The sequence below is a fragment of the Quercus lobata genome, chromosome 12 (genome assembly GCF_001633185.2).
Source record: "Quercus lobata isolate SW786 chromosome 12, ValleyOak3.0 Primary Assembly, whole genome shotgun sequence".
Lineage (NCBI taxonomy): Eukaryota > Viridiplantae > Streptophyta > Magnoliopsida > Fagales > Fagaceae > Quercus > Quercus lobata.
In genome coordinates, this window is record NC_044915.1 from 12226120 (window position 1) to 12254112 (window position 27993).

Genomic DNA, 27993 nt, shown 5'->3' on the forward strand with positions numbered 1-27993 from the left:
TTTGAATGATTACAATATCTTCTGACCTTGTTGGGTTCCATTTCCGACAATCCCTTTGTTCATTTGTTTGATACTAGCTACTTCAGCATGAAATGAACTGGCCACATCATAAATTATCCTATATCCGTACTTAGGATGTAAAGGTTCTTCTGGATGCCAATTATCGTGCCTAAGGAACACAGAATTACCTTCCCCGATTGAGTGCTTGATAAAAAGGCTTTATTTTATCTCTAAGTTCAGGAGTTTTCTCCAACACCAGGAGCAACTACACCCTTATCTTCACAGTCCATTAGCTTCTAACTTTACATTGAACTTTCATATGGGTAGTGAAAATATTCAATGAATAAACTTGTGCTGCATTCTGGTTCTTTTTAAATCCTCTCCAGAATAACAGGTTCTCTATCTAATATGATCCTGAATGATTGACATGAGGTGCTGCCCTAGAAAACATATGCTATTCTTATCTCACCCAAAGGCGATAAAAATGCTATCATATTTACGATAAAAATTCTGCACCTCCAAATCACAAATCTTAAATAGACCACGCATTAATGAGAAGTACAGAACTCCGAAGATGGGATGTTTTGCAGGCTGTCAGAGCATAATTTCTATAAAAACTCTTAAATACACGGCAACAAAGATTTAACAATTGACCATTTGGTCTATAATTTATTTGCACTACATAATAACAGAAGAACCGCATATAACAGCTTGAATGCCAAAAAACAGTGGACATTATATGAAGTTGTTTCTGATGATGAGTTCACCATCGGACGGGTCAAAAGATGCTTCAATTACTGTAGAAATATGTTCCACCGTCATTCTTGATTCATGGATTCCAACTGCAACAGGGTTCGCCAGAAGCTTTACTCCTTGCTTCCAATATCTCTTATCTGAATCAAACATGTAAAATGATAAATATATGCTAGACCTACTAAAGATTGTTTTGCAAAGAGAAAGTGGGATATGATTGAGTATCAAGTAACCAATTAATTATTAGCCACTTCTACATGGATTTAAACCATACCTGGCCCTGTAGATAACACAATGGAATTATCTGAATCCATCACCCAATCAATCCATAGTGCAAAGCCATGACAAATTCCAGGCTCAGTGAATTCAACCTAAAATAAACACTTTCAATAATCAATTAAGCAGTATGATATGGTCCTTAGAATGTAATGAAATATTTATCGTGGTTAAGTTACCATTACCAAGCAATGATTTTCAATAAGAATAACAAAATTGATAATGCAAGTATATTAAATATTCAACCGTTACTATTGTTGGAGCAGTGAGGAAGAGTAAATTGATTTAAGTCGAGGAAATGAAACAAGGTAGAGGAAAACCTAAAATAATATTAGTAAAAAATGACATGTCAATTAAAGGGATAATTAAGAATATGACTTCAAATAGGATAAAATGATGGAACAGAATACATATGCTGTTGGAAAAAACTTTGGGGCCTACGGCTGGGTTGTTGTATTACTGTGGAAAAAAACAAATCACATTTGTTTTGATTGCCACAAAGTGAATGTTTATGTAAAAGAATTTTGTAATGGGAAAAATAGTAAATGCAGTCATTTTTAGTCTATGGATGTTACATTATGAACAAAAGGTTTGCCCATTTGATGCCACACACAACTCACCAACTGATTCAATCAGTAGGCTATGTCATAATTAGTACTGAAAAGGTTGTACCCAGAGCACAAACCCTTCCACTATGTCATGGTCACTACTGAAACCATTAAAATCCCATGATTAAATTGTTTCGTCATTGTTGCTCAAGAGATATTGATGCAACAGTTCACCATGCCTGTTGCCTAATAAGGCTGAGGGTGCCATAATAGAAACACATATAGATTAATCCATTATTGGTGCACATATAACAATGAGGCAATGGTTCACCATGCCTGATGCCTTAATGCAGAACAATAGAACATGCAATATGTTCTTTCACATGTGCTTTGAAACTTTTTATTTTTTATAATTCGATAGTTAGGGGAGGGGTGATTTGAACCCTTGACGTCTTAATTAAAAATGCCAAGAAATGCCAGTTGAGCTACAAGGGTCTTGGCATGTTTTGCAACTAAATTTAAGAATATAAACAACCATAAAAGATATTGGAAGATCAAGACTAATATTAACCACCAGATGACCAAATTTTTACAAGAATGTCCAAGTCTAATACCACTTTGTTTTGGGATGAAAATGCCACTTTGTTTACAAGGCGCAAGTGGAATACCTGGGCTTTTCCATAACATGGTTTTATTGGTTTTGAAAAATCAAACTCCATGACGGTAAATATCTGACTGAGTTCCTGGAATGTTTTTCAAAGAAGCCTCATTAGCGACAATGATATTATTTTCATCCAGAAAGGAATTTTATCTTCTTTTGTCACAGAGAAGATTTGCTTCATAAAAAATGAATTCTATGAATATTGATTACCTTAATTTCCCCACACTGCCAGATATAAAAAGGCAAACAGGGACCCTCTTCTGGTGCAGGCAATTCACCGCATGCCCCTAAGGTAGTATTTACAACTGAATGGTCAAAACCTTCAATATTACTCAAGCAACGACGACTCTTCCATAAATCCTGAACAAAAGTTTTCCAATCACATAATCTACTCAAAACAATATAGACACAATGACACAAGTACAACATTAACTTACAGGGAGAGACATTGCACAAGCCTTCAGTAGTCCTTTACAAGGCATTACCAGTACATCTTTGGAGAGGACAGAATCAAGCAAAGTCCGTTCCTTCCTTAAACCCAGACCAAAAACACAAAGGAATTAATAGATAAAAAAATAGAAAAAGAAAACAAAAGGTGTGTAACTTTGTGTGTGTGTGTGTGTTTGGACAAGCAACAGACCACCTTCATTTAACACTTCCACAGAAAAGGATTTTGATAAACAAACTTTTGGAGAGGCAATGATTTAAGCAAATCTGGACAAAACAAATATTAACAAAGGTCGACTAAATATCCTGAACATCTTAGTGGTGAAATAAATTCTTGGATAGGTGAATTGTTCTCATAAATGGATGGACAAAGAGCATTAGGATGCGGGACCAAATAAGCAAAGAACACACTTTTTATTAACAGATCAAATTAATGCATGAGGTAATGAAACTTTAGAACTTTCATTGCCTCACTAGAAGTATACCTAGTAATATTTTATAAATCCACCTGTACAAAATTATAATATGAGAGAAGTTAACCCATAAAAACTCATATATTTCAGTTGAATGAATGAATTCTTAATAAGGAAATTAAGCTATTCATGATTTAAGCACAAAACCATACACCAATCTTGCAAACCAAAATTATATTAGGATCTGATGCTGCAAAGAAAAAGCATATTTTCATATTTACATTCTAACCTTTGAGAGGTATAGTTGACGCCTGAAATAAACTTATATTTTAGATGGAAATTTAAACTAAAATTAAAATTTTCAACAGATATAACCACAATCATTAGGACCACACAAGTGGAGGTCAGTATCACTGATACTTTTTGGAGAAAGCATATGTTCATGCTAGTAAATTTTTTTGGCAGCAAATTGTTGATAGCTGCAATCAGTTATTGAAGGGATGATATTACCCAAATAATGAGCATCAACAGATGACAGATGTACACCTAATCTTCATCCAAGTACACAACAGTAATGCAATTTCAAACCCACAGGTTTCAACTGGGCATACGTTTGGCACATCTTAAATATGTCAATTGGCTTATTTAATGCTATTATTTGTCAACAGACATGAACTGCCAATCTTAGCTGTGAGAATAGGTTCTCAAGTGTGTGACTTTTTTAATATCTAGCATAAAATGAGTTGCATTAATAATGGCCAAGCGGCCAATTACATAAATCCTAGGTTCTTCATGACTGATGCATCGTTTATCAATAAATGAAGATACTAATTCCATTATAGAATATACTATATAAAAGCAGATGCACACAACACCTTACAAAGTTCAGGGCCAAATAAAGTAGGCATGTTTTGAGATCCTAAAAGTGTTGTTAATATTCAGACTCCAAGTTATCTTTACTAGAGTCCAAGTCAAACACTTAATGCCACCGGGATCCACATGCCATAGATATTCATTAAAGCATAAAATACAGCAGGATCAAATAATAATTCAATTTACCAAAACCGCAGATTCTGCCATGGAAGCATGCCCTCATTTCCATAATAGAATGGTTCTCCGATCAATAGATCAACCTACATAAGAGCATAATTACAAATTGTTTATATCTAAATTATAATTGGTTAATAGTAATTTGGAGTAATATATTTAATCAGGCCAAAATTTTCAAAGAATAGTGGATAAATGTCACAATGCTCAACCAAAGATATGCTATTCAGTAATATGCAAACACGTATAACCACATGATTGGGGTCCTATAACTTTGGCATCTTAAACCACCCGTTTTATTCTGAACATAAGTTTTAAATTAAGAAAAAAAAAGGAATAATATTTCGAAGCATGTCAGAGAGGTATCCTGGCAAACTAGGATGGAATTACCTTTTTCTGATGTGTATCATGCATCGTTAAACATGTTTTCCTCTTTTCAAGAACTTCAACATGATCCATTGAAAAACCGTTTGCATCAGCAACAGCTTGCAAATATTGGGCGCCCTTGTCCCTCAGCCCCGGAAACAATGATATTACATGTGATGTTTTTGAAAGATGTGCAACAAGAAGGGTTAAGAAAACACTATCATCCGCAACAATGCATAGTGAATTAACTCTTTCCTGAAACTGTAAAGAATACTCTGATTTAGAAAAGGTAAAAGATGTGGAAAAATAGAACAAGGATGAGAAAAAGTTTACGTAAATGTGTGCACAGGTGTATGCATGCATGTTGGAGTAATAGAGAGATTACAGCATTTCTTAAGGCTTGAAACATGGATTGTCTCCATTCTCTGTCTCCATAAATTGCTATTCTTTCTGGTGATAGTATGAGCTGTGGATCCCCAGTGTCAAAGCCACTTTTTCTCGGGACATCGGTCTTGAGATTATAAAGGATGCTAGTTTCAGTATGAACAGCATGTAAATAAACCTCTTCATCCTTGGAGACGGACATACCTTTTCCTGGAACAAACCAAACACACTGTTTCCAATGGTCACACCAATGTCCAGCACCTGATGACGCATCGAACCACCTTTATAAGTTACAAGAGCATGAAACTACAAAGTTCTTACTGAGGAATTTATCTGGTAACTGAAGCCCTAGGTAAAATTCTTAAGGGTGACCAGAAAGCATCATCAGGCATTGAAACAGCGCCATTCAACTAAACTTGTATGATTAGCTTTCATTTACCCACAAAAGTTTCTTGACTGTATATCAACAAAAAGGCTAGCTATGTAGCTCACGCCATCAACATATTTCCTCAAAGGCATGGATGATGGATGCAAACAAGGTTTGGGAAAACGTTAATTCCAGAAAAGGTAAACACATGTTCAGTATTTTGTCCCAAGTATTATATTTCATACTAACAACATTCATAGGGCAAGCATTCTTAAACATTCTCTTGGTGACTCAGTCACTTGAAAAAACACTTCTTTACCAAGTGGCCTAACTTCCTAAGCACAGTAAGTGTATAATTACAGCAGAAACTAGAATGAAAATGCTTCCAATCACAAGAGAATCGTATATATAACTAACTTGTGTTCATTGCTGAACTTATCCATCCAGGAGCAGTAGAATAAAAGATAGTCCCTTCACTATCAAGCTGAAGTATCCACCTGAATACACACAAACAGACATACAGAGGCATCAGAACCATCCTAGGAAAGAATACTGCCACAGGGAACAACTGTTGGAGAACAGATGTGATTACCATGAAACTACAGCATTAACTCTACCGTCATTAGTCGCCTTTATGTGCAGCTCAATTTCTCGATGACTGTCTGGCCGTTTCCAAAAATCAAATTCAAAAATTTTGAAGGGTTCTGACAGCTGGATGAATCTTAATTTAAGTAGAAAATTAAACCACTAGTAATTTCCAAGGAAGTTTGCTGATAAGTAATAAATGACATTACCAGCTTTATTTCTTCTTTTATTGCATCACAATGCATGGCATATTGTTGGGATTTGACATGTAAAATACTATCCAACCCACTTGGAACAAGATGAATGCCATCCCCTGTGTCTGCTTCATTATTATGTAAATCATGTAGCTTCCACAAAAATTTGCTTTCAACCAACTGAGTAAGGACGAGAAGAAGAAAAGAAGAGAGGTGGGGGGTGGGGGGAGCCAAACTGTGTTAGCCTTGAAATGATCAAATGAAATCCATCTCAACCTAGAGAAGTAAAATTAAAAATAAACTTAACAGATACCATAATAGTGTACTACTAATTAGTGTAACATAATTACAATCTATCCAAAAAAAAAGAAAAAGTGTAACATATTTACAAATGTCTGTGAGGCACCATAAGATCAATAAACACAATTACATACAATGATAAAACAAAAATAGAATCTTAGAAGAAAGACACAGAAACTTAGGTACGGACAATTTTCAGAGTAAAAGCAAATTGCTTTACATGTCATAAATTTCGCAGTGGCAGGAAAGCATTTCAGAAACATTGCCTTTTAATACTATCCTTCAGTATAATAAATCCAAAAAACTAGGATCACTCTTAAGAGGACAAATTCAAGAACAGAACATGCATATCATAAGCTGTGCATAGCATGTCAACTTTTATCTTAATAGAAACACAGAAATAACAAAAAGGAGAATAATGTGTCAAAAAAATTTCACAAACGAGAAAAGTAGTATTTTTGAACACCTGGCCATAGGTAGTTGCTCTGTATGGCACTGTTTGTGGATTTTCCACCAACAGCTTGTCATGTGCATGTTGTAGAGATGGTATTAGCCCTTCGCCCAGTAATTCCGAGTCCAGTATCTCACTAACCTGCAATTAAAGATGGCAAGACCCAATAAAACAGGGAACCAACCAAAGAAGTGTGTGCTCGAAATGACAACATTTAGTGAAACCCAATTATTCATCTTATACAATCATATGTGGGTCCAATAATTCACTAACAACTCCCATCTTAAACAAAGGAATTGAAGCTCAGAATGCTGCATAAAACATAGAGGCTGAAATAGTAAAATACACTTCCATGTCCCTAAAGTTTGGTCCACGTTTGAATTTCGTTCCTCAAATACTAGAAGTTTTAACAGGTATCATCATTGTCCTCCTGTCTATATGCTCTAAAAAAATCTGCTTCATATAGCACCTTAGAAAGCTGATGTTGCCTGAAATTAGTTTAACAACAAATTGCTAGATGATTAAATTGATCAACAATGCTAGAGACACGACAAATTTCACAATTTGTTCATATGGCAGGCTGTAATTAATGCAACGTCACCGTAACATAGGATCACCTGACAACACTTTTATTATACACTAATCCCAACCTACCACCTCAGCAGTTGTGAAATTTGTTGCGTCATTAGACTTATTGCGAAACTGATACATTTTAAAATTTTTGAAGCTGCAACTACTGAAAGAAAACATGTAATCAATGTAATGTCACCCACAAGAATATCTGCACGTGAAGGAATATCAACGCCAACTTGGAGCTCATCAGAGCGCTTGTTGAAAACTTTAATCTTTCTTTCCATGCCATTGAGCCTCGCTACTTTGCGCATCAACTTCACCATTGGCAAGTAAGACTCACACGCCGTTACCATTCCCTCAGTACTACTACTACGACATGTCGTTGACGAGTCCCCATTGCACATTGCCCTTGCAGCCATCATTGACAGCAACCCAGTCCCAGCACTGCACACATATAGCACACACATTCATAAAATTTTTGCCCAATGAGAAAACGACACGTAATTGATGTGATTTTTAAGGTTTTTGTTTTTTTTTTTTACCCGATGTCGATGACGTGGCAGGGTTGGGTAACGGTTTTATCGATGGCTTGGCGGAAGGCTTTGTTACGAGGAGAGTCGTTGAGCATGTCTAAATACGACGTCGTAGCCAAAAGGGGTTTCTGCGAATTGTTTGAAATTTGTTCTTCTTGTTCTTGTTCTTCGATGACGATCCATTCTGAGTTGCCGGTGAGAGGGTCGAGTCTGAGCTGGAAGGCTCGTTGAGTTGACTCGGAGCTCATGGCTCGGGTGGCCTTGAAGTGAAGGAGTGGTCGAGGTGCTTGTGTTAGAGTCAGGGTCAAACGGGTTAGCCGGGAGTGAAGAGAGAGTGTTGTGGGGATTAGAGAAGCCATGGAAGTGGGTTTAGAGACATGTTGAGCGATTTCGAACGACGGCGTTTCTACTTGAGAGAGTGAAGGGTTTTACAGACTTGTTTTGACCTTGAATATGGCTTATTATTACATATTCACCATTTTTTTTTAAATACACTATTTGTATTTGGTCTTAAAGTTTTTCTCTTGAATCAATGCTTTGAGTTTCTAAAATTTCAAATGGGAGTTTTTTTTAATTCCAAAAGTTTAAAAAATGCCACTATATAGCTCCTCCATCTACTTGTTAGTTTTATTTATTTATTTATTTTGAGAATCAGTTTTTTATGAATATCTCACAATTCTAAACTTTATAAAGAAAATCAGAATTTATAAAAACAAAAAAGTGATAAATTAGATTTTAAACTTTATAGGTAGGGATGGCAATGGGGCGGGGCGAGGCCGAAGGATGGGGTCTTCGTCCCCACCCCGCACGGTTTTGTTTTACCACATTCCCGCCCTGCCCCGCATAACGGGGAATATTTTCTCACCCCATCCCTGCCCCTTGGGGCCCCACGAAGCCCCGCCCCACTCCGTAAAACTCTACTTTTTGTTAATTTGCCCTACAACTAGTACAATTTTTTTAATGAAACCTATTTCATTAATAAAAATATACTTGAAATTACAACTAAATTTATCCCATCAAATCAAATCAATTTTTAGAAAAAATTGAATAATATATCCAAGTGTTTAACAAGACAATCATTGAAAATAAATAAAAATTTCATAGTATAACACATAACAAAATAAAGGCAGAGAATCACATTGGGTAGAATAAAATATGCTAATATTAATTTGTTTGTTTAAATAGTAAGGTTTTAGGGTATGAAAAATTTACAATTATAACCTTTAGTAACGTGGGGCGGGGTGGGGTTGGTCTAAAAAGCCTAAACCCATCCCCGCCCCGCCCCGCCTCGTGGTGCGGGGCTAAAATCTTACCCCATCCTCGCCCCACTACCTTTGTGGGGCAGGGAAAACCCGCGCGGGGCGAAGCGGAGAAGGGTGGGTTAAGCGGGGCGGGGAAAAATTGTCATCCCTATTTATAGGTAGTGTAGAACAAATAAAAATTAATAAATTTCTAACAAATGTGTAGGTGCAAACTTTCAAGCCTGCAAATTAAACAATTGAAAATAATAAATGAGTGATTAATAAACCAACAAGAAAAAAGCGAGCATATTCAAGATGATAAGACAACAAAAATGTAGAAAAAGACAAAAATAATAATAAAATAATTAAACATAATATATCAATTAAACAAGTAACAAAGATAATGAATTTAAATAAAATAGAATGGTGAAAAAGAATAAATGTAACTCACCTTAACTAGTGAGTCAATTATTGACCCCAAATTTTTTGAGATTAATGCTTGCTTATTGTTATTATTCTCTTGTTCATTGTATTTTATTTTATTAAGAGTTTGAATTTTTTCAAAGATGGCCAAGCTATGTGAATGATTTGATAATGTTTGGGTTTGATTTGGAATTTCGGGTTTGCTAGTTGTTTTTTTTTTTTGAAAAACAAATACATGCACAAGGGAAAGGGAAAAGGGTTCTAACACAAAAACACACCACAACTTCACTCAAAAGTCATGGTAACTTTTAAGAGAGGGTGGAGCACGTTTTACTACACACAACACACTCTCTTAAACAATATGAAACAATTATTCATTCTTTTTTTTTTGGTTAGAAACAAACACACACTCATTCTTAATGTGTGCATTTTGCAAGTGTTATGGTTAAGGATAAGAGAGAGAGAGAGAGATCATTCATCAAAGTGATTATTAGAATGTTCGACCTTTATAAATATGTCAATTGGAGTAGCTCCATCAACCAAAACAAAGGAATCTCATTATTTATAATTTTTTTTTATCAAATCCTATCTACCCTAATATCTATACGGACAGTTTGGCGTCTGCCTTCCACTTATTGAACTATGCACAATCAACACTTAATATTATTTAGGGTTCTTGGTGGGGGGTGGTCTACACTTATCTCACTGTAGCAGTGCATTTCCCTCCTTGTGGAGGATGCTGAGGTCCCTCTATTAACTTCGCTACTAGGAGGGTATTAGTTTCTATTGCTTAGTTTGGAGTGAGTTGTTTCTGTTTGGACAGTTTCTTTAGTATGGATGACTTGACTAATAGGTGGCGGAGCCTCTCGTTAACAGAGGAGGAGGAGGCAAAGGTTGATCTTACGAAGGAAAAAAAGAAAACAAGTGTGGTTTTGGCCACGAAGTTCTTTACCCGAAGGATTGTAAACGTTGAGGCGGTGGCAAAGACCTTCCGACCGTTATGGAGAACTAGAGGGAATTTTGAGGTTTGTGAGGGCAAAGATAACATCCTGTTGATTGATTTTGAGATGGATGCAGATGCAAAAAAGGTTGTTTAGGGGCAACCTTGGAGGTTCGATAGGCATTTAGTGGCGGTGCAGAGGTACAATGGGTCGGTATAGGTCCAGGATCTAGCCTTTAAGTCGACAACTTTTTGGATTTAGATCCATAATCTTCCCTTTCAGTTATTGACGGTGGAAGCAGTGCTTAGTATTGGGGAGACTATTGGAGTAGTGAGTCGACCAAAGGACCTAGGAGAGATGAAAGGTGGAAACTTCATGAGAGTGAGAGTAGAGGTGGACATAACCAAACCGCTATGCAAGGGGAGGAAAATATCATGGGATGACTCAGGGGAGGGTTGGGCAGCATTCATGTATGAACGGCTGCCAAATATATGCTACTGGTGCGGACTTGTCTTGCATGATGACAAGGATTGCATCCTGTGGCTGAACAGTAGGGGTACTCTATAGATTGAGGAGCAACAGTTTGGACCTTGAATTAGAGCTCCGCAGTTCAACCATGTGAGAAGATCAGTCATTGAGGTGCGAGGTTTCGACCAACCACGAAGGATGAAGACACAATCGGTGGGTCCCAGAGAAGTGAGATCGGGACAAGAGGTGATGGTTTCTTGTGGAAGAACTAATTGTACGATCCTAGTGGCAGCAATGTCAACGTTTGAACATGGGGCAGCGGTGCCGAGGGCGGTGAACGGTGGTGGAGTTGAGAAGAGAGTTGGTGAACGTGAGCATGACGTGGATGTATAGGAATCACGTACGCATATCTCGGATTTTGAGGATGTTTTGAATGAAATTGATGATGCTATCTGTAACGACCCTGGGAATTCGGAGTCAAAGGCTGCAATTTCTAAAAAAAGGGCAAATCGGATAGAAAGCACTTTAAATTTGGTTGACATTGAGATCAGGGAGGATAATCCGAGTTAGAAAAATAAAGAGCAGGATCGGAATGGAGTGATGTTGGAGTTAAATACGGATACCATGATGTCAGATGCTGAGTTTAGTTTGGGCTGGGTTAGTACGAGCTTGAAGGAGTGACACACAATGGTAGGCCCAATAAGGGTGCAAGCAAAGGGAAACAAAAACTAAGGCCCAAAGTTATAAGTGAGAGGCCTAGAAGTGACAAAACAGATAAAGAGACCATGGGCTTAAGTGAGGGATCTTGGAAGAGAAGGGCAAGACAAAGCTCATCAGCTGTGGTGGATCCACCATTGAGTGTTGGAGTCGGAACTAAAAGAAAGCCTGAAGGTTCTAATAGAGACCTATTTGACGTGAACTTGCATGAAAAAAAGAAGAAGGTGACTGAGATAAGCAATATTGTAGAAGCAGCGAAGGTTGCTAGGCAACCCCGCTGAGACCAATGAGTCTCCTCAGCTGGAACTGCCAGGGGCTTGGGAACCTCTGGATAGTTAAAACCTTGGAAAATGTGGTAAATAAAGAAGATCCCATAATAGTCTTCTTAATGGAGACAAAGTCGAGTAGAGAATGGATGAAGAAAGTAAAGGAAAGATGTAAAATCAAGCATGGCCTTATTGTTCCTAGCGATGGCAGTAGAGGTGGAATGGCAATGTTGTGGAAGGAAGGGGTTAAACTAGATGTGCAGACATACTCAGATGATCATATTGATGCATGGGTGGATGAGGGAGTTGAGGTAAGGTGGTGGCACCTTACTAGATTCTATGGCAACCTGGAGACATCAAAAAGATCGGAATCATGGGCAAAGCTAAAACACTTGAAGAATACTTCCTCTCTACCATGGTTGGTCATAGGGGATTTTAACGAGATTACTGGTCTTTCTAAAAAGGAAAGGGGTAGTATGAGGCCTCAGAGACAAATGGAGATTTTTGTTGAAGCCATAAACCAATGTGGTCTTAGAGAAGTGGATTATGTGGGTCCTAGGTTTACCTGGATATACCAACGTAAAGATGGAGAACAAATAAAGGAGAGGTTGGATAGGGCCTTGGCAACCCAAGAATGGATGGATCTTTTTCCTATAGCAAAGCTCCACCACCTCTCTTCTTCTGCATCAAACCACTCTCCCTTCTGCCTTTATTTAGTGCACCGAAAAAGAAGAAGAAAAGCAAGAAAGATGTTCAGATTTGAATCCATGTAGCTTAAAGATAGAAGGTGTGAAGAAGTAGTCAAAGCAGCATGGGTGGAGGAGGAAATGGTAGCTGGATAGGGTGATAGAAAGATGTTTGGAAAGGTACAGGGCTGATTTGTCTACATGGAATAAGTCAGAATTTGGGCACATGGGTAGGAAGATATCAGAATTACAAAGCAGGTTAGAAGGGCTAGAATTGCTACCAACTTCTACAGAGTAGATCCATGAGTTGAAAGTACCAAAATTGAATTAAATTGCTGGTTGGAAAAAGAAGATGCGATGTGGAGGCAAAGGTCAAGACTTAATTGGTTTCAAGAGGATGATAGAAACACAAGTTTCTTTCATGCTAAAGCATCGGCACAACATAAGAAAATTTTTATGGAGGGGTTGATGGATGTCAACGACGTTTGGCAGGAGGATGATGCTAGGATGGAGGAAATTGTAGTGGAGTACTACAATGATCTGTTCTCTTCAACCAATCCGGTCGATTTCACTAAGTTACTGAATGCAGTCCAGCAAAAAGTTTCCTTGGCAATGAATGAAGAGCCAACCTGTGATTTCACTAGTGTAGAGGTTCGAGTAGCACTGAAGCAGATGTACCCTCTCAAAGCCCCAAGTCCAGATGGAATGCCTCCTTTCTTTTACCAACACTTTTGGAGTACAAGTGGTGCTGTGGTTACAAAAACAGTGCTTGACTTCTCAACCATGGTATAATCCCTCCAAACTTTAATGAAACTCATATTGTGCTTATCCCAAAAATTAAGGATCCTAAAAGAGTCATAGATTATAGGCCTATTAGCTTATGTAATGTTGTTTACAAACTTGCTTCAAAATTTATAGCAAATAGGCTTAAAATAATCCTTCCTGCTATTATCAGTGATACCCAGAGTGTATTTGTACAGGGGAGGCTTATTACTGACAATGTTTTGTTAGCTTTTGAATCCATGCACCATATTAACCAGAAAAGAGGGGGAAAGGAGGGTGAGATGACACTTAAATTAGATATGAGTAAGGCATACGATAGAGTGGAATGAATATGTCTGGAGAAAATTATGGAAAAGTTAGGGTTTGCAGAGAGGTAGAGAAACCTTATTATGCAGTGCATAACTTCTGTTACCTATGCCATTAGGATTAATAGGAGTCCTAGATGTTGCATTATTCCATCAAGGGGCATCTGTCAAGGAGATCCCTTGTCACCTTATTTATTTCTTCTTTGTATAGAAAGCTTATCATCACTGATCAAGGCTGCAGTTAACTTTGGGAATATGGAGGGCATAGCTATCTGTAGAGGAAGTCCGAAATTATCTTACTTATTCTTTGCAGATGACAGCCTCATCTTTTGCAAAGCTTCTCTGAAGAAGTGTGTCTCTCTTCAAAGGGTGCTAGAAATATATGAGAAAGCTTCTGGCCAACAACTAAACTGGGCAAAAACCTCACTTTATTTCAGTAGAAACACTCCCAAGGAGATCTAGAAGGAGATCAGAAGGAGATTTGAAGCTTAAGTTATCAAGCAACACGAGAAGTACCTTGGTCTACCATCACTTGTGGGGAAGAATAAAAGGGGCACCTTCAATGACATCAAAGAAAAGATTGGAAAGAAGTTAGCCGAATGGAAGGAGAAAATGTTGTCTAAAGCGGGTAAGGAAGTTCTTATCAAGGCTGTGGCTCTTGCTATTCCAACCTACACAATGAGTTGTTTCAAGTTATCGGACTCCCTTTGTGATGAGATAACGAGCATGATCAGGAATTTTTGGTAGGGACAAAGACATGAAGAGAGGAAAATCCCTTGGATTAGTTGGGAAAAGTTGTGTGATCCTAAGGGAGGTGGAGGTTTAGGCTTTAAGAACCTTAAAACTGTTCAACCTTACACTTCTAGCAAAACAAGGCTGGCGGTTATAGGTGGGACATGAGTCACTTATGTACAAAGTCTTGAAGGCGAAATATTTCCCAAGGAGTGATTTTATCAATGCCTCAATCGGTCACAATCCTTCTTATACATGGCACAATATTATGGCGGCACAAAATCTGGTAAAGGAAGGAATAAGGTGGAGAATAGGTAATGGTGCAAACATTCGGGTGTGGATGGATAAGTGGCTGCCTGTGCCATCAACATACAAAGTAACATCCCCACGGCTGTTTATGCATGAAGACACATAGGTCTAAGAATTGATAGATACCTCTACTATCAGTTGGAAGAAGTCAATAGTTGATACTTTGTTTCTTCCCCATGAAGCTCAAGCGATCAAAGGCATCCCATTAAGCTCTCGATTTCCTGCGGACAAGCTAATATGGACTGAAATGCAGAATAGCATTTTCAATGTACGTAGTGCGTATAAACTAGCAATGAAGATGGCAATCAGTGGTGTACGAGGGGGTAGTTCAGATAGTAGCTCTCTTAGGCGTTTTTGGAAAAGGATATGGAGCTTGCCGATCCCACATAAGGTCCGTCATTTCGGATGGAGAGCATGCCGTGAAGCCCTACCCACTAAAAGAAATTTGATGAAACATAAGGTGATACCAGATGACATGTGCGAGATTTGTAAGGAAGCCTCGGAGACTACTGGGCATGTCTTATGGAGCTATTCGAAAGCACATGAGGTTTGGGGTTGTTTCAAGGTGACGGTGCGTGTTGCTAGGATAGAGGGAGTCTCCTTTTTGGATGTTATGTGGAAGTTGCTAATGATAGATGGGGGTAGCGATGAAGCGGCTGCAAGGGTGATTACAATAGCATAGGCTCTGTGGCACAATAGAAATGAGATGCAAAATGGTGGGGCAAGGAAGTCGGGACACGGCTGGTACAGTGGGCGATGGAATACCTTGCCGAGTATGGAGTAGTTATGGAGCTGACAAATTCAGTGGGACTGGTGGTGGAGCTTCCAATGAAGTGGACTCCGCCAAGAGAGGGGTGGTTCAAGATTAATGTCGATGGTGCCATTTTCTCAAAATAGAAAAGTGCAGGGATAGGGGTCTTGATTAGGGACGAGTTGGGGAGAGTAGAAGTTGCTTTGAGCAAAAAGGTTGATGCTCCTTTAGGTGCTGTGGAGGTAGAAGCCAAAGCTCTTGAGGCTGGCCTGATGTTTGTGAGGGATGTGGGTCTTCAAAATGTGGTTCTGGAGGGGGACTCGTTAATTTTAATAAATGCTTTACGTGGGACCGCTTCACCACCAGCTTCTGTGGAACCAATTGTCATGGGTGTATTGGACTTGTGTAGGGAGTTTAGAAGTATAGCCTTTTCTCCTGTACGTAGACAAGGAAACGAATCTGCACACCTTTTAGCTAAGCATGCGTCTAGCATTGCTAATTTTGTTAGTTGGATTGAAAAGGATTCTTACTACATTGAGCAAGCTCTTATCCAAGATGTACTGTCATTTTCACGTATTCAATAAAATCTCAGTATTCTTATAAAAAAAAACACTTAATATTATTTGTGCTATTTAAAAAAAAAAAAAACTAATTTATGTCCAAGTTACTAGTTGTGCTACTTTTTACATTATGATTTCAGCCTCTCTAGCCAACATGATGAAAGGAAATTTGCATCAAATGTGTTTAAAGTTATTCATAATAGTAGATTAAAATTGATTCTCATCAAAGAACTTAGATCCTTTGCACATGTCCAAAAGTTGATATTGACTGCATAATAATAATTATATGCAATTATGCATGAGAGAGTGTTTAGGTTGCAAATGGTAGATGTATAATAGCCAGAGATGGAGAATAAAGTAGAGGACTTCGAGGCTCACGAGAAAATTCAAACAATATTAAATGATGTTTATATTTAAGAGACATATTAGATATTTCTTTAAATAGACTTGATAGTGCACAAGAACATTAGGTTTTTATTTTGTTTTAAAAAAAAAAAAAAATTAACTTGATCTTTTACACTGCGTTTGGTTGGGGTGATGAGGGGGATGGAAAACTTTGGGTGGAAAATTGAGTTTTCCATTGTTTGGTTAAAAAAGGAAAAATAAGGGGGGTGGGGAACTTGGGCCTAGCAATTTTTTTTTTTTTTTTCAAATTAAGGAGAAAACTTGGGTGAAAATTAGTAGTTGTTTTTTCTCTAGGATTTGGATCTGGTGCAATAGTCAGCGAAATTGTATCGTGCAATACCTCCTAAATCCCTCACAAAAAGTTTCAACTTTTTCATCTTTTACCTCTTCTAACTTCTAGCTTTTAAATTTTTTACTTTTTAAAACTCTTTGATCCAATGGCTAATATTAAAAGCAACATTCCGAAATTTTTATCACCACCATTAAAAAGGAATTCCATTGGTGCAATAACTAGGGCTATTGCACTTGATCTCAATCCTTCTTCCCAAATTGACATTCCACACCACTTTTTTTTTTTGCCTACTCACCAATTATCATTTTTGTCATTTTCCAACCCTTTTTTTAATAAATTCACACAAGCTACATTTTTCAAACTCTCATTTTTTATTAGGTTTTTTTTTTTCCAACAATTTTATTTTTTTTATTTTTTTATATTTATACTATTATTTAAGGGGCTTCTCTTGTTTGGAATTCTTAATTTTAATGCCCAAAATACCTTCAAACTCACCAGTTTGTAAAACTTAAATAATAGGGTTAGATATGTAAAATAACTAATTTAAAAACTCCTAAATTTTAGCTAAATTAAAAAAAAAAGGTCTTTCTTTCACCTCCACATTTTTCTCTCACATTATTAGTCAAGCACTCATACAATTTCTTTAAAAATAATAATAACAATAAAACTGTTCCCCCCCCCTGCCAACAAATGTACCTTTCTTCTTTTTTCTCTTTTTTTTTCTTTTCTAATTTCCAAAATGAAATGGCAGCAAGTTGTGATCACTAAACCTTCTTCTTTTACAAAATAAAAAATAAACCCCCCCCCCCCCACAAACGTACTCTTCTTTTTTTCTAATTGCCAAAATGACATGTACACATACACTATCTCTATTTAGATATTTCTATATATTAAGGGAGAAATTACATTTTACCACTCTAAACTATACTCCAGATTATATTTTACATCCTAAACTTTTTGAATGCACATTTTGCACCATAAACTATGACTTTTGTTACACTTTGCACCCCGAAGTTAAATTTTCTATTATATTGGATGGAAAGCTCAATCACGAGTTGCATGTGACTCATGCTTAAGTGGAACATAATCCAAGGCCCAAATGCCCTTCTTCCAACTCAACAGCAAGCCACTTTCTCTCTCCAAACTCTTCTTTTTTTTTTGCCACACACACCGTTGCACAGCCACCAATTTTCAGGCACGAGATTCGTAATCAAAACCCATAAACTGTTGGTCGTCTCACAGCCAAAAACCAGATCACAAACACAAATTCATAGGGATACAAAATCACAAACACAAATCTCAACCAATCCATCATCAAGATCTAGAGAGAGAGAGAGAGAGAGAGGTTAAATCATACACAACCAAAACCCAAAATTAGATCTGAATTGGGACCCAAGCAAACCCCAAATCAGATCTGAATTAAGACCAAAACAAGACCTAAATTGGACCCAGTCACCATCACCCACTACCATTTGCAACCCAGCCACCATACCACTTTCCATCTCCATCAATTTGTGCATGCAAGAAACCCAAAACACCAAGTCACAAGTGAAGCAATAGTCATGTGCTAGTCATGTGATTGAGTTTTCCATACAATATAACAAAAAATTTAACTTTGGGGTGCAAAGTGTAACAAAGGTCATAATATAGGGTGCAAATTGTGCATTCGAATAGTTTAGGGTGCAAAGTGTAATATTGGGTATAGTTTAGGGTGGTAAAGTGTAATTTTCCCTATATTAAGAGGATAAAATTAGTTACTTGTTCTTTGAATTCTCTAAACCACCCTTAATCTTTACCTAAGCTAATAAATAAATGAGGGTATAAAAGTCATTTTAAAAAATTATTTGTAAAATTAAAATACAAAATTCACCTCATTTTCCTAAAATTTAGCTTAACTATTTAAAATTTTAAATACTCAACTTCTACACAAATACAAATTTCCACCACCACACACATATTCTCCCATTTCAATTGCTCAATTCAAGCTATACTCTTAGTTTTAAGTCTTAACTTCCAATCCTTATCTTTTCTTTTATTTTTTTAAAAAATAAAAATTTTAAAATTATTTAGAAATCTCTCTTACTTGGATACTCCTTAACTAAACTTTAAAATTTTAGATAAGTTAAAACTTAAAAGTCTACTAGCCTCTAAGCATGTCCATGAGAGGCTCTTTTTTTTTTTTTTTTGGATAAAAGTTAATAATTTGCATCCATTATAATTTGAGATTACTACATTTTCCAATCACAAAAAAAAAAAAAAAAAAAATCTAGAGTGTGATGAAAAATTATTTCACTTGCAAATGCATAATTCCCATCACATCCCTTAAGTTTTTTTTTTTTAAATTTTTTTATATATAGATTAAAAAAATGTAATAGTCCCAAATTATAATGAGATACAAATTATTAATTTTTACTCAAAAAATAGAAGAATTTCTAAGCATGCGCATGAGCGCCCGAGGCTAGTATAATATTTATTTCCATATCTTAACTTTTCTATCATCCCAATTAAACACGCTTGGAGGGAAAAAAAAAGAAAACATTTTCTATCTTCTAACGTTTTCCATCTTTCCATGGTCTCAACTAACAAACCGATTTTTCTTTAAAAAAAAAAAAAAAAAAAACTAATAAACCGATTGTGAAGTGTCACTTATTTTATGGCGTCATCTTCGTTACATCACAAGTGACATCTCACTGGAGCATTTAGCTTTTATGAACATTGGGTAAGTCTAAAATCACACTAATTTTCACAATTTTATCACAACTTTGTCATGTGGCAATTTATAAGTAATGAAATCATAGACCATCATTTTATTTCTACCGCTCACAAATGGTCACATGACAAAGTTGTGAAAATTAGGGTGGTGCAAAACTTACACGCAAAGCCCTCCAACAATAGCCGCGACTTGCTCAATAAGACCTAAAATAAAAAAATTCGATTCGCAATTTTGAAATTCCTTTCTTTTCCTTCCCCAAATTTTTTGCATACATTTTTCTATAAATGGCCATTGACTAAATAAAAAGCCTGATGAAAACTAAAACTAAAAGTCACGTCGCAGTAGTGCCCCAAAAAACATAAAAAATGGCGGGAGCAGAAGCAGCGTGTATCTTTTGCCAGATCGCCAACAAATCCACCTCCGCCACCCTCCTCCACACCGTAATCATTTCATTTCTCTAAAACCCTTTTCTTTTCTTTTCTTTATTTTCTGATTTGGGTGTGGGGATTTGTGCAGGATGAGAAGGTGATTGCCTTTCAAGACATCAACCCTTCTGCTGTCAGGTTTTCATCATCCATTTTTCTCTTTTACAACTCTCTAATTACCGTTAATTATTAGATTATAATATTTATGCGCTTTTATTTGAATATTGAAATATGGGGATCCCTGTTAGATATTGTGGTTATTTGAGTATTATGTTAATGCTGTATGTGTATGTGTTGGATTTTTAAAATTTTGAGGTAATTGTGGAATTGGATTAAGGGGGTGGGGTGGGAGAGTGGGTTTGGAAACAAATTAGGAATAATTAGAAGAGATTTAAGCTATGTAAGATTGAGAAAAGTGAGAGAGAAGAAAGAGAAATAGAATTTGCTATTGTTATAGCGGATTGGTGTTGTTTGTGTAGATCAGCTGGGGAAAGTGTTAGTCACTTGTTGCTGCATTGCCCAATTGCCTCTGATCTGTGGGCTTTTCTATTCTGCCTAGCTGGGATTTGTTGGGTTATGCCAAACTCTGTTGTTTCAATGCTGGAATCTTGGAATGGTATACTGGGTTCTCGTAGATATGGGACAGTGGGGGTGACCCTGGCGTGTATGATGTGGTGCATTTGGGGTCAGGGATGGAGGCAGGATCTTATGTTTGGGGGGCCAAAATATGGAAAATATGGAAAAAAAAAAAAAAATCACCATTTAGAATGAAATATATATATATATATATAATTCAATACTGAATTAACACAGTTGCAGCCTTTTTACACTGTTTAGGAATTGCATGAAAAGAAATTTTGTAAAAAGAAGAAGCCAAATCCCGAATAATCTTTAACAGCTCATTGATTTCTAGTGGGCACATTTCTGATTTCAGCAAGGATAACAACTGGGGAATAGAACATTCCACCAGTAGGGAGTGAAGACCCAAATTTCGACATAGCTGAAGCATCCATAGTGAATCACCTGCTTTAGGAATAGGAGCACTATTAGCAGCAACTAGATGACCTCCACAATCACGGATTACACAGCCTCCACCTGCTAATGATTTCAAAGCCACATTAAATTTATAGCAGCTTCTAGGAGGAACCATCCATTTACGAGCTGTAGCTTCTACTTTCTAGTTTCTGCAGAATTCAATCTAAAAGCTCTTGGGCATACACTTTATACTCTATATATTCTTTTTTTATATATTTATTTTATATTCTGAAAGGAATTGCCACATTTTCAAGGATAAAGAGTCCACTGTGCCAATCTCAAGTTTTTACTTTTGAAGACTCTCTATGAATGGGGATTGAAGTCCTTCACTCTCTCCACATATTCTTTGATGGATTTTCTAGAAACTATAAATTTGTGCAATTATTATTATGGCTGGTTTTGTTTATTTCCTTTTTTATTCTTGTTTTGCTTTGCTGTTCTTCTTTGATTTGTATATGTCCTGTATACACTTTTTTGGTTTTTAATGAATTGCAATTACTTATCAAAAAAGGAAAAAAAAAAAAAAAAAGATTAGTGTGGTTCAGTCTAACAACCTACACCAAGAGGGACCAACTCTAGACTAAGCCTAGGATGTCGTAAAAGTTATGATGTGCAGTAGAACTGCAATAGTACAAGTTGTACATGCAGATTGAATTTAGACTAGTATCTCTAGCTGGATGAAAAAGGATTGCTTAAACTCGTTAAATTAAAATGATTTTTGATAATTGGTGCATTTGTGGATCGTGACTGGCCGACATGTATCATTCTGTGCTTTTTGGTCTGGTTGGATTTCAACTGCTGTTACTAGTTTTTGGTTAGTGGCCGTTGGTCCAAGCAAGCAAATAAACATGCATGTATGGTAACTGTTTTTGTTTTCAATAATTTTATTGAAAAATGATGTCAGATAGGGTGAAGAAAACAGCTAGTAAAATCTTGAACTTGAGGCAACCTGAAGATGACTAAGAAAATTTTACATGTACATCTATGTTCATTTTTGTTAGCGTGTTTAAAGCATCCACATCAGTGGATGTAAAACTTTGCAAAATGCAAAAACCAACCAATTTTACACATTTTGCCCCAAAAATCTTCCACATTAGTCTTTCTAAAACTGTGTATATTTACACATTTGCTACAGTAACCGTGCATATATGCACGATTACTGTATATGTGTATCTTATTATTTTATTAATTTCACGTTCGCACCTTTTTTTCTCTCTCTTCTCCGTGCACAACGAATTCAGTGACTTCTCCTCTTCTCATCTTCTTTTTCCTCATATACACACAAACACACCCACACACTAGCACATCCACACAGACAAATCAACACAGATATACACAAACACACCCACACACAAACAAACCCACATGGACAAACCAACAGAGAGACAGATCTTTGCTTGACTGGAATGATCAATGCTTGTGGGTCAACGGGAATGGGTTTTGAGGCGGCTTGTGGCAGAGATGATGCTTGAGGCAGCTTAAGGGTTGAACACAAGTAGAGGAGATCTGACCGAGAGGGAGTGGAGATTGGGTCTTGTTTGAGGAGTGAGTATGGGTCTTGCTGGTTTTGCAGTGAAGGTGTTTGATGTTTATTCTCAATGAGCGTGGAAGAGAAGGAGCGAGAGAAAGTGAGGGGTTTGAGATGGCGGTGAAGGTGTCTATGGAGATTGGACCGAGATGGTGTGGAGAGGACTGAGAGGGAGAGGTGATCTGTGTTCAAAAATGGGTATAGAGATGGGTAGAGAGATGGGTATAGAGCGAGAGAGCAACAAATCAGGAAAAATGGGTAGAGAGAGAGAGAGAGAGTGCGTATGTAAAGGGTAGTTGAGAGAAATAATAAAAAAAATTGAGAAAATTGATTATTTAAATAAAATAGAGTGTAGAATAGATGGACTGATGTGGAGGATTTTGAGAAGTGGGTATGTAAAATAGAAAAAAATAGGTTTTTAGTGTAAAATAGACAGGAAATTTTAGCCGAACTGATGCGAATGCTCTTACATTGGACAAAGGTAGGATATATGTCATTTGGACAACCTGCAAAATTTCTGCTACCTTTGTTATCTGCTTGTCATGGGTCTTCCTTCATGAGGCACCTTTTCAATATTTTAGGGCTTCATATAAGTAAATATTATGCTTATTTTGTAATTGGTTTTACCATACTCTTAAAACACTTAGAGCAGATTCATCTCCCACATTTGCACTAATAAGCATAGTGTACTAAATCGATACCAAATTAGGATTTGGCACCTGTTAGTCTTACTGCCAACCATGCTGGGGACTTGTTATATGTTTTTTTTTTTTTTTTTTTAGTTCAACCATGTGATTGCTCTGAATTGGATGAAAAATTTACAGGCATTACTTGGTGATTCCTTTGGAGCACATTCCAACAGTAAAAAATCTCGAAAGGAGAACTGAAGACTACTCCTTAGGTAAAGCAAATGTATATCCTTTTGTTTAATGGTTTGAACCGGTGTGTGATCCTTTTTAAGTCTTATTCTTTTTCATAGTCTAATCTTTGATTTGCTATTTTCTCCAGTGAGTCACATGCTGGAAGTGGGGCAAACGCTATTACGTCGAGATGCACCTCAGTGCACACAGTACAGGTATTGCCTCCTGTATACATGTGTTTGAGATTTTGTGATGTTATTTTTGTGAACAGAGATTATAGAATTGGGGAGAAAGAGCTTTTAAATTTTTTGCAGTTTGTGCTTAGTTTGTTCTGCTATTTATTTCTTGTTTGTTCCACTAAAATTATGGCTTCATAGATATACTTATCTAAAAAAAGAAAAGCTGAGCAGATATGATAATTAATGTTTCAATGTAAATACTGGCAGGTGAAAATGCAGATGACCATTTATTTGCTTGTGATTTGAGCTGAATTAATCAACTAATCCCTTCATTTTATGTAATTTGATTTTTTTTTTGATAATTTGATAGTTACAACAGGGGAGGGGGATTTGAACCTTGGATGTTTCCGTGGGAAACATTAAGAGGTGTCAACTAGTTGTGCTACAAAACTTTTGGCGTAATTTGAGTTTTTTTATAATCATTTTGTAATTTGACTCTAGTTCAAAATGACACCTCCTCTCCACATAAAAGTGAGATGGAGAGTAAGGTGGGGGCAGGCGGGCGGGGGGGGGGGGGAGGGTGTGGTTGAGAAAAGATGTTATTGATTAGAAAATTTTCCTGCAATTCTTATATGATTAACTATACACAATAGTTCAATGGTTTTATATAAAAGCAAGCTTGTAGCCTTAATTTAGAAACAAGTAGGTCAGTGGTAACCTGAGTTTGTTTTCACTCCATTATGCTGTAAAATGAAATTTGTCGAGCGGAGTATTGCACTGCTCGAGTTCTGCTCAGTGGTGTTGAGCAAGCCTTTTGTGAATAAGCCTGTATCCACTGGAGCTTGAGTAGCTTGAAATTTTTGATTGTAAAGAGTAGAGAGTTGAGCTGATGAAAAGTTTGCTCAATATTGGATTATATGCATAAAGCTTAGCTGGAGACTGCTTGATTAGGCCTTTACAAAATCAATATCAAATCAAGCAGCTCAACTTGTTTTATCGTCCTAAATTTGCATATAAGCTTGTTAATTGGTACAATTCTGTCTCTCCGCTTGACAGATTTGGATTTCACCAGCCTCCACTGAACTCTGTTAACCATCTACACCTTCACTGTCTGGCACTACCATACACGCCCAGGTTAGTTATCTGGTGCTTCTTAGTCCCTATATGCCTGAAACTTTTAATGTCATATATTGTTTTTCATCTTTTAATATTGTTTGTGGAACTATGGAAGTTGCAAAGATACAATCTAATTCTCTAAGAGGTTGAACAGATGGAAATGTGTAAAATTCTTGTCTGTGGGATCGCTTGGGTTTCTTGAGGCAGAGAAGTTGTTGGAGAAGCTAAAGCCTTTTCCACCTATTATTTCAAAAGTGTGATTCTTTTATATTTGATTGAAGTTATGCAAAGTAAAGAGATTTGGCATTCCCTATTAAAGCTTGGGTATGCATTTTGTTCTGTGTAAGTTCTTGTCATGTTGAAGTGTTCTGTCTTGTGTTTGATCATGGAGGCTGTCCTGTTCTTGTCCCCTAAGAACTTGTAATTCAATATGCTTCATGTTCCAATAGCATAATCAAAAGATTCAAAACTCTAGCATTTTTTTATATACTATGCCAATTCAAAAGTTATATTTACTGCACATCAGAAATGCAGATGCTACTATTGTTGGCAAGTAAGGGTTTGTGTGAGATTGTACTAAACGTGGCCCTTCTAAATGATACGTAAATCTGTTTGGGCTGGTCTATACCTATCAAGGTAAGCTGAAGGAGCTAGGTCCTCCCTGAATTCGAGTGCACATTGAGACCTACCTCATCATGGTAAGGATGCTTGGGGCACATATTTGCGGTTCTAGTTTTTTAATCAAGGAAAAAAGAATTTTTAAAAACTATAAAAGCTAGTCTTGATAGTCATTTTTATCTTTCCCCTGAGACTGGTTTTCCGTTCCCCCAGTCTCTTGCATTGCATGTGACTAGAATTCTAGATCACATCCCTCCCGTTGCAACATAATGAAGAGTGGATGATTTTCTTCTGGTCATTGTTGTACGAAATCTCCTATTTTAATTTCTTTTTTATAAATATTTTCCTTTTATTTATTTTATTTTATTTTTATTTTATGGTAGATGAGATATTTCCTATTCTTCTTTTTTATAATAATGATAATGGCAACTGGTTAATATAATATAGTTGGGTCTAAACTCATAAACATAATCTCTTTCTCAAAATTAAAAGAAAAAAAAAAAAAAAAACTACACAATTGATATCTTTCCAAATTGTTTCTCCCCCACACAGAACAGTTCGCAAATGGCGTATTTTCGTGTTCGTTTTCTCTTTTTGCCTAAGTTTTTTTACATTTTTGACATTTAAACTAATATAGATTCTAATTAATTTCACTATCATTTTAACTTGTTTTTGTGCCCCTATGGAAAAAAAAATTTGGGAAGATTCCATATATTTAATTCCAAATTTTATTCTGACACAAAATTTTGAATTTTTGGTTTTATATTTTATGACTGTTGTGAATTTCATTTCAATAGATGAGCAGAGAATAAATTAAGTTCCACTGTCATTGCCATTGTGTACTAATCTTTTACCTTTATAAGATAAGCTAATTTTTAATATAAAATGTGGCCATAAATATCTAGTTTGTCGAACACCTGAGTTTGAACTTGAAGTGAGAGAGAGATCATGTTGTGACCCATCGCGACCCACTGGCATTATCTCCATTCATGTCTCTCTAGACTTCCCAAGCGGTGTGTTCATGAGAATGAGATGAGGATTTCGTTTGAATTCACTGCTAGGATTGTTTGGAAGGTGAAACAGTACTGGATGAGCGAGAATCAATCCTTGTGCAAAAATTAATACTTGAATTGTAATAGATTTTTCTGATTTTCGATTTATAGTTGTTTAATTTTTTAGAGAGTTTTGCATTGGAATTAACTTTTTTTTGGCTACCTTATTAGTTTATTTGCTTATGTAAATCATTTTGTAAATCCTCACATTTTTTAAGTATAACTATACTTTTAGCAACTTTCAACAAATAAGCAAAAAAAAATAATTTATTTATAGTGAAGACTAATACAAGTGTGGTTCTCAAAACATGACTTGTATTAGTTTTAATTATAATTTCTCCTTGAGTAAGGCCATGTTTGGTTTGAGTTATTTTCATCACTCATCACTCAATTTCCATAGCCCATAACTCACTTTTCATGGGGCCTACATCAATTCCAGCTGTTTGGCTTGATTTTTTTTCCCCTCAGTTTCCATCATTCATAACTCAAAGAAAATGAGTTAGAGTAATTAAAAATAAGATCATCTTTACAATGACAAATTTGTAATTTTGCTCAACTAAATGGATCTTACCTATATGTATTCTATATGTATTGTCACCATTAATTGCAGAGCAATAACGCACATCAACGGCTAGAACATTGTTCAAGTACCAGCTTTTGTTTTTTTCCCTTACTTCTCTTTAACTTTCTCTTTCCCTTAATATTTCTTTTGTTTTCCATTGTTTTGTATTTCTGAAAAGGTGAGTTGAAGTTGTCTGAAATCTCTTGCATCCGATGTAGTGAAGAAGATCTCCCTCTTCTTCTTCTATAGATTTCGGCCTTGCAACTCATTTTCTTTGGTGAAAGCTCTTGGGTTTCCGTTTTTGTTGTGAAGTCATGGGTCTCTCTTCTGAAAGCTAATCTCAAGCTGTGGTGCACTGTTAGCTAACAAATTCAAGTTATTCATAGGAGGACGAGGAGAGACATGGGCAAAGTGAGAGGAATAGAAGAGAGGGGTGGAGAAAGAGAGGAAAGTGAAATTTTATATTAGCTTTGTTTAAAGAGATGAAGATGTGAATGAGATATGAAGCGGAGAGAGAGTGTCTACGCGGGTACTCATAGTAGCCATTCTATGCATTTTGCTGAAATAATTTTCGTGGGTCCCACAACTTTACTTAAAGTTGAGTTTTTGAATTGAAATGCCCACTGATAATTTCCATCCAAATACATTGCAAGTAGAGTTATGGGAAAATTTTGAGTTAGAAATATGAGAATTGGGTAATGAGTTTGAGTGGTGAAATTCGACCTGTTTATCGGATTTTATCAAAGCAAAAAAAAAAAAGAAAAGTATTAACTCAATTGATCTAAACTATGAAAAAACAAACATAATCATTCAAAACTAAAAACATGTCTCAATATCACAAATAATCAATCACAATATGCCAAACAAAATAAACTACAACAACTAATAAGTTTATATATATACCTAGGGTTTTGAAAGTTATATTGGTAAAATAACATTTAGTTAAATGGGTACACTGGTTCTGAAGGTTGGACACGAACACTACATGTTTACTAAATGAGTTAGTCGTGTTAACTCGAATATGACACAAATCCATTAAATCTCAACCCATAACTTGTTTATTTCATGTCGTATTCACAGGTCATGTCAAAATTTTCAGTTATTTATTTATTTCTTTAGATTGTGAAT

At 36.3% G+C, this 27993-nt stretch overlaps 2 protein-coding genes across 2 annotated transcripts; one reads left to right on the forward strand and one right to left on the reverse strand.

Annotated features, from left to right (window-relative positions):
• Positions 1-508: 508 nt before the first annotated feature.
• Positions 509-8343, reverse strand: LOC115971591 (protein arginine N-methyltransferase 1.6). The gene is made up of 14 exons (XM_031091596.1): positions 7908-8343; positions 7566-7809; positions 6808-6933; positions 6057-6221; positions 5855-5973; positions 5680-5759; positions 4897-5156; positions 4536-4772; positions 4158-4231; positions 2676-2769; positions 2449-2598; positions 2246-2320; positions 1028-1124; positions 509-893 (listed from the first exon to the last, which is right to left on the reverse strand). The coding sequence occupies exons 1-14, from the start codon at positions 8255-8257 to the stop codon at positions 736-738; spliced, it is 2229 nt and encodes a 742-aa protein (XP_030947456.1). The 5' UTR covers positions 8258-8343; the 3' UTR covers positions 509-735.
• Positions 8344-19621: 11278 nt separating this feature from the next.
• On the forward strand, positions 19622-25142 carry LOC115970716 (bifunctional adenosine 5'-phosphosulfate phosphorylase/adenylylsulfatase HINT4). Its single transcript, XM_031090305.1, has 6 exons — positions 19622-19930; positions 20007-20053; positions 23303-23379; positions 23487-23553; positions 24574-24651; positions 24788-25142. Exons 1-6 carry the CDS (start codon positions 19856-19858, stop codon positions 24891-24893), a joined length of 450 nt encoding a protein of 149 aa, XP_030946165.1. The 5' UTR covers positions 19622-19855; the 3' UTR covers positions 24894-25142.
• The last annotated feature ends 2851 nt before the right edge of the window (positions 25143-27993 follow it).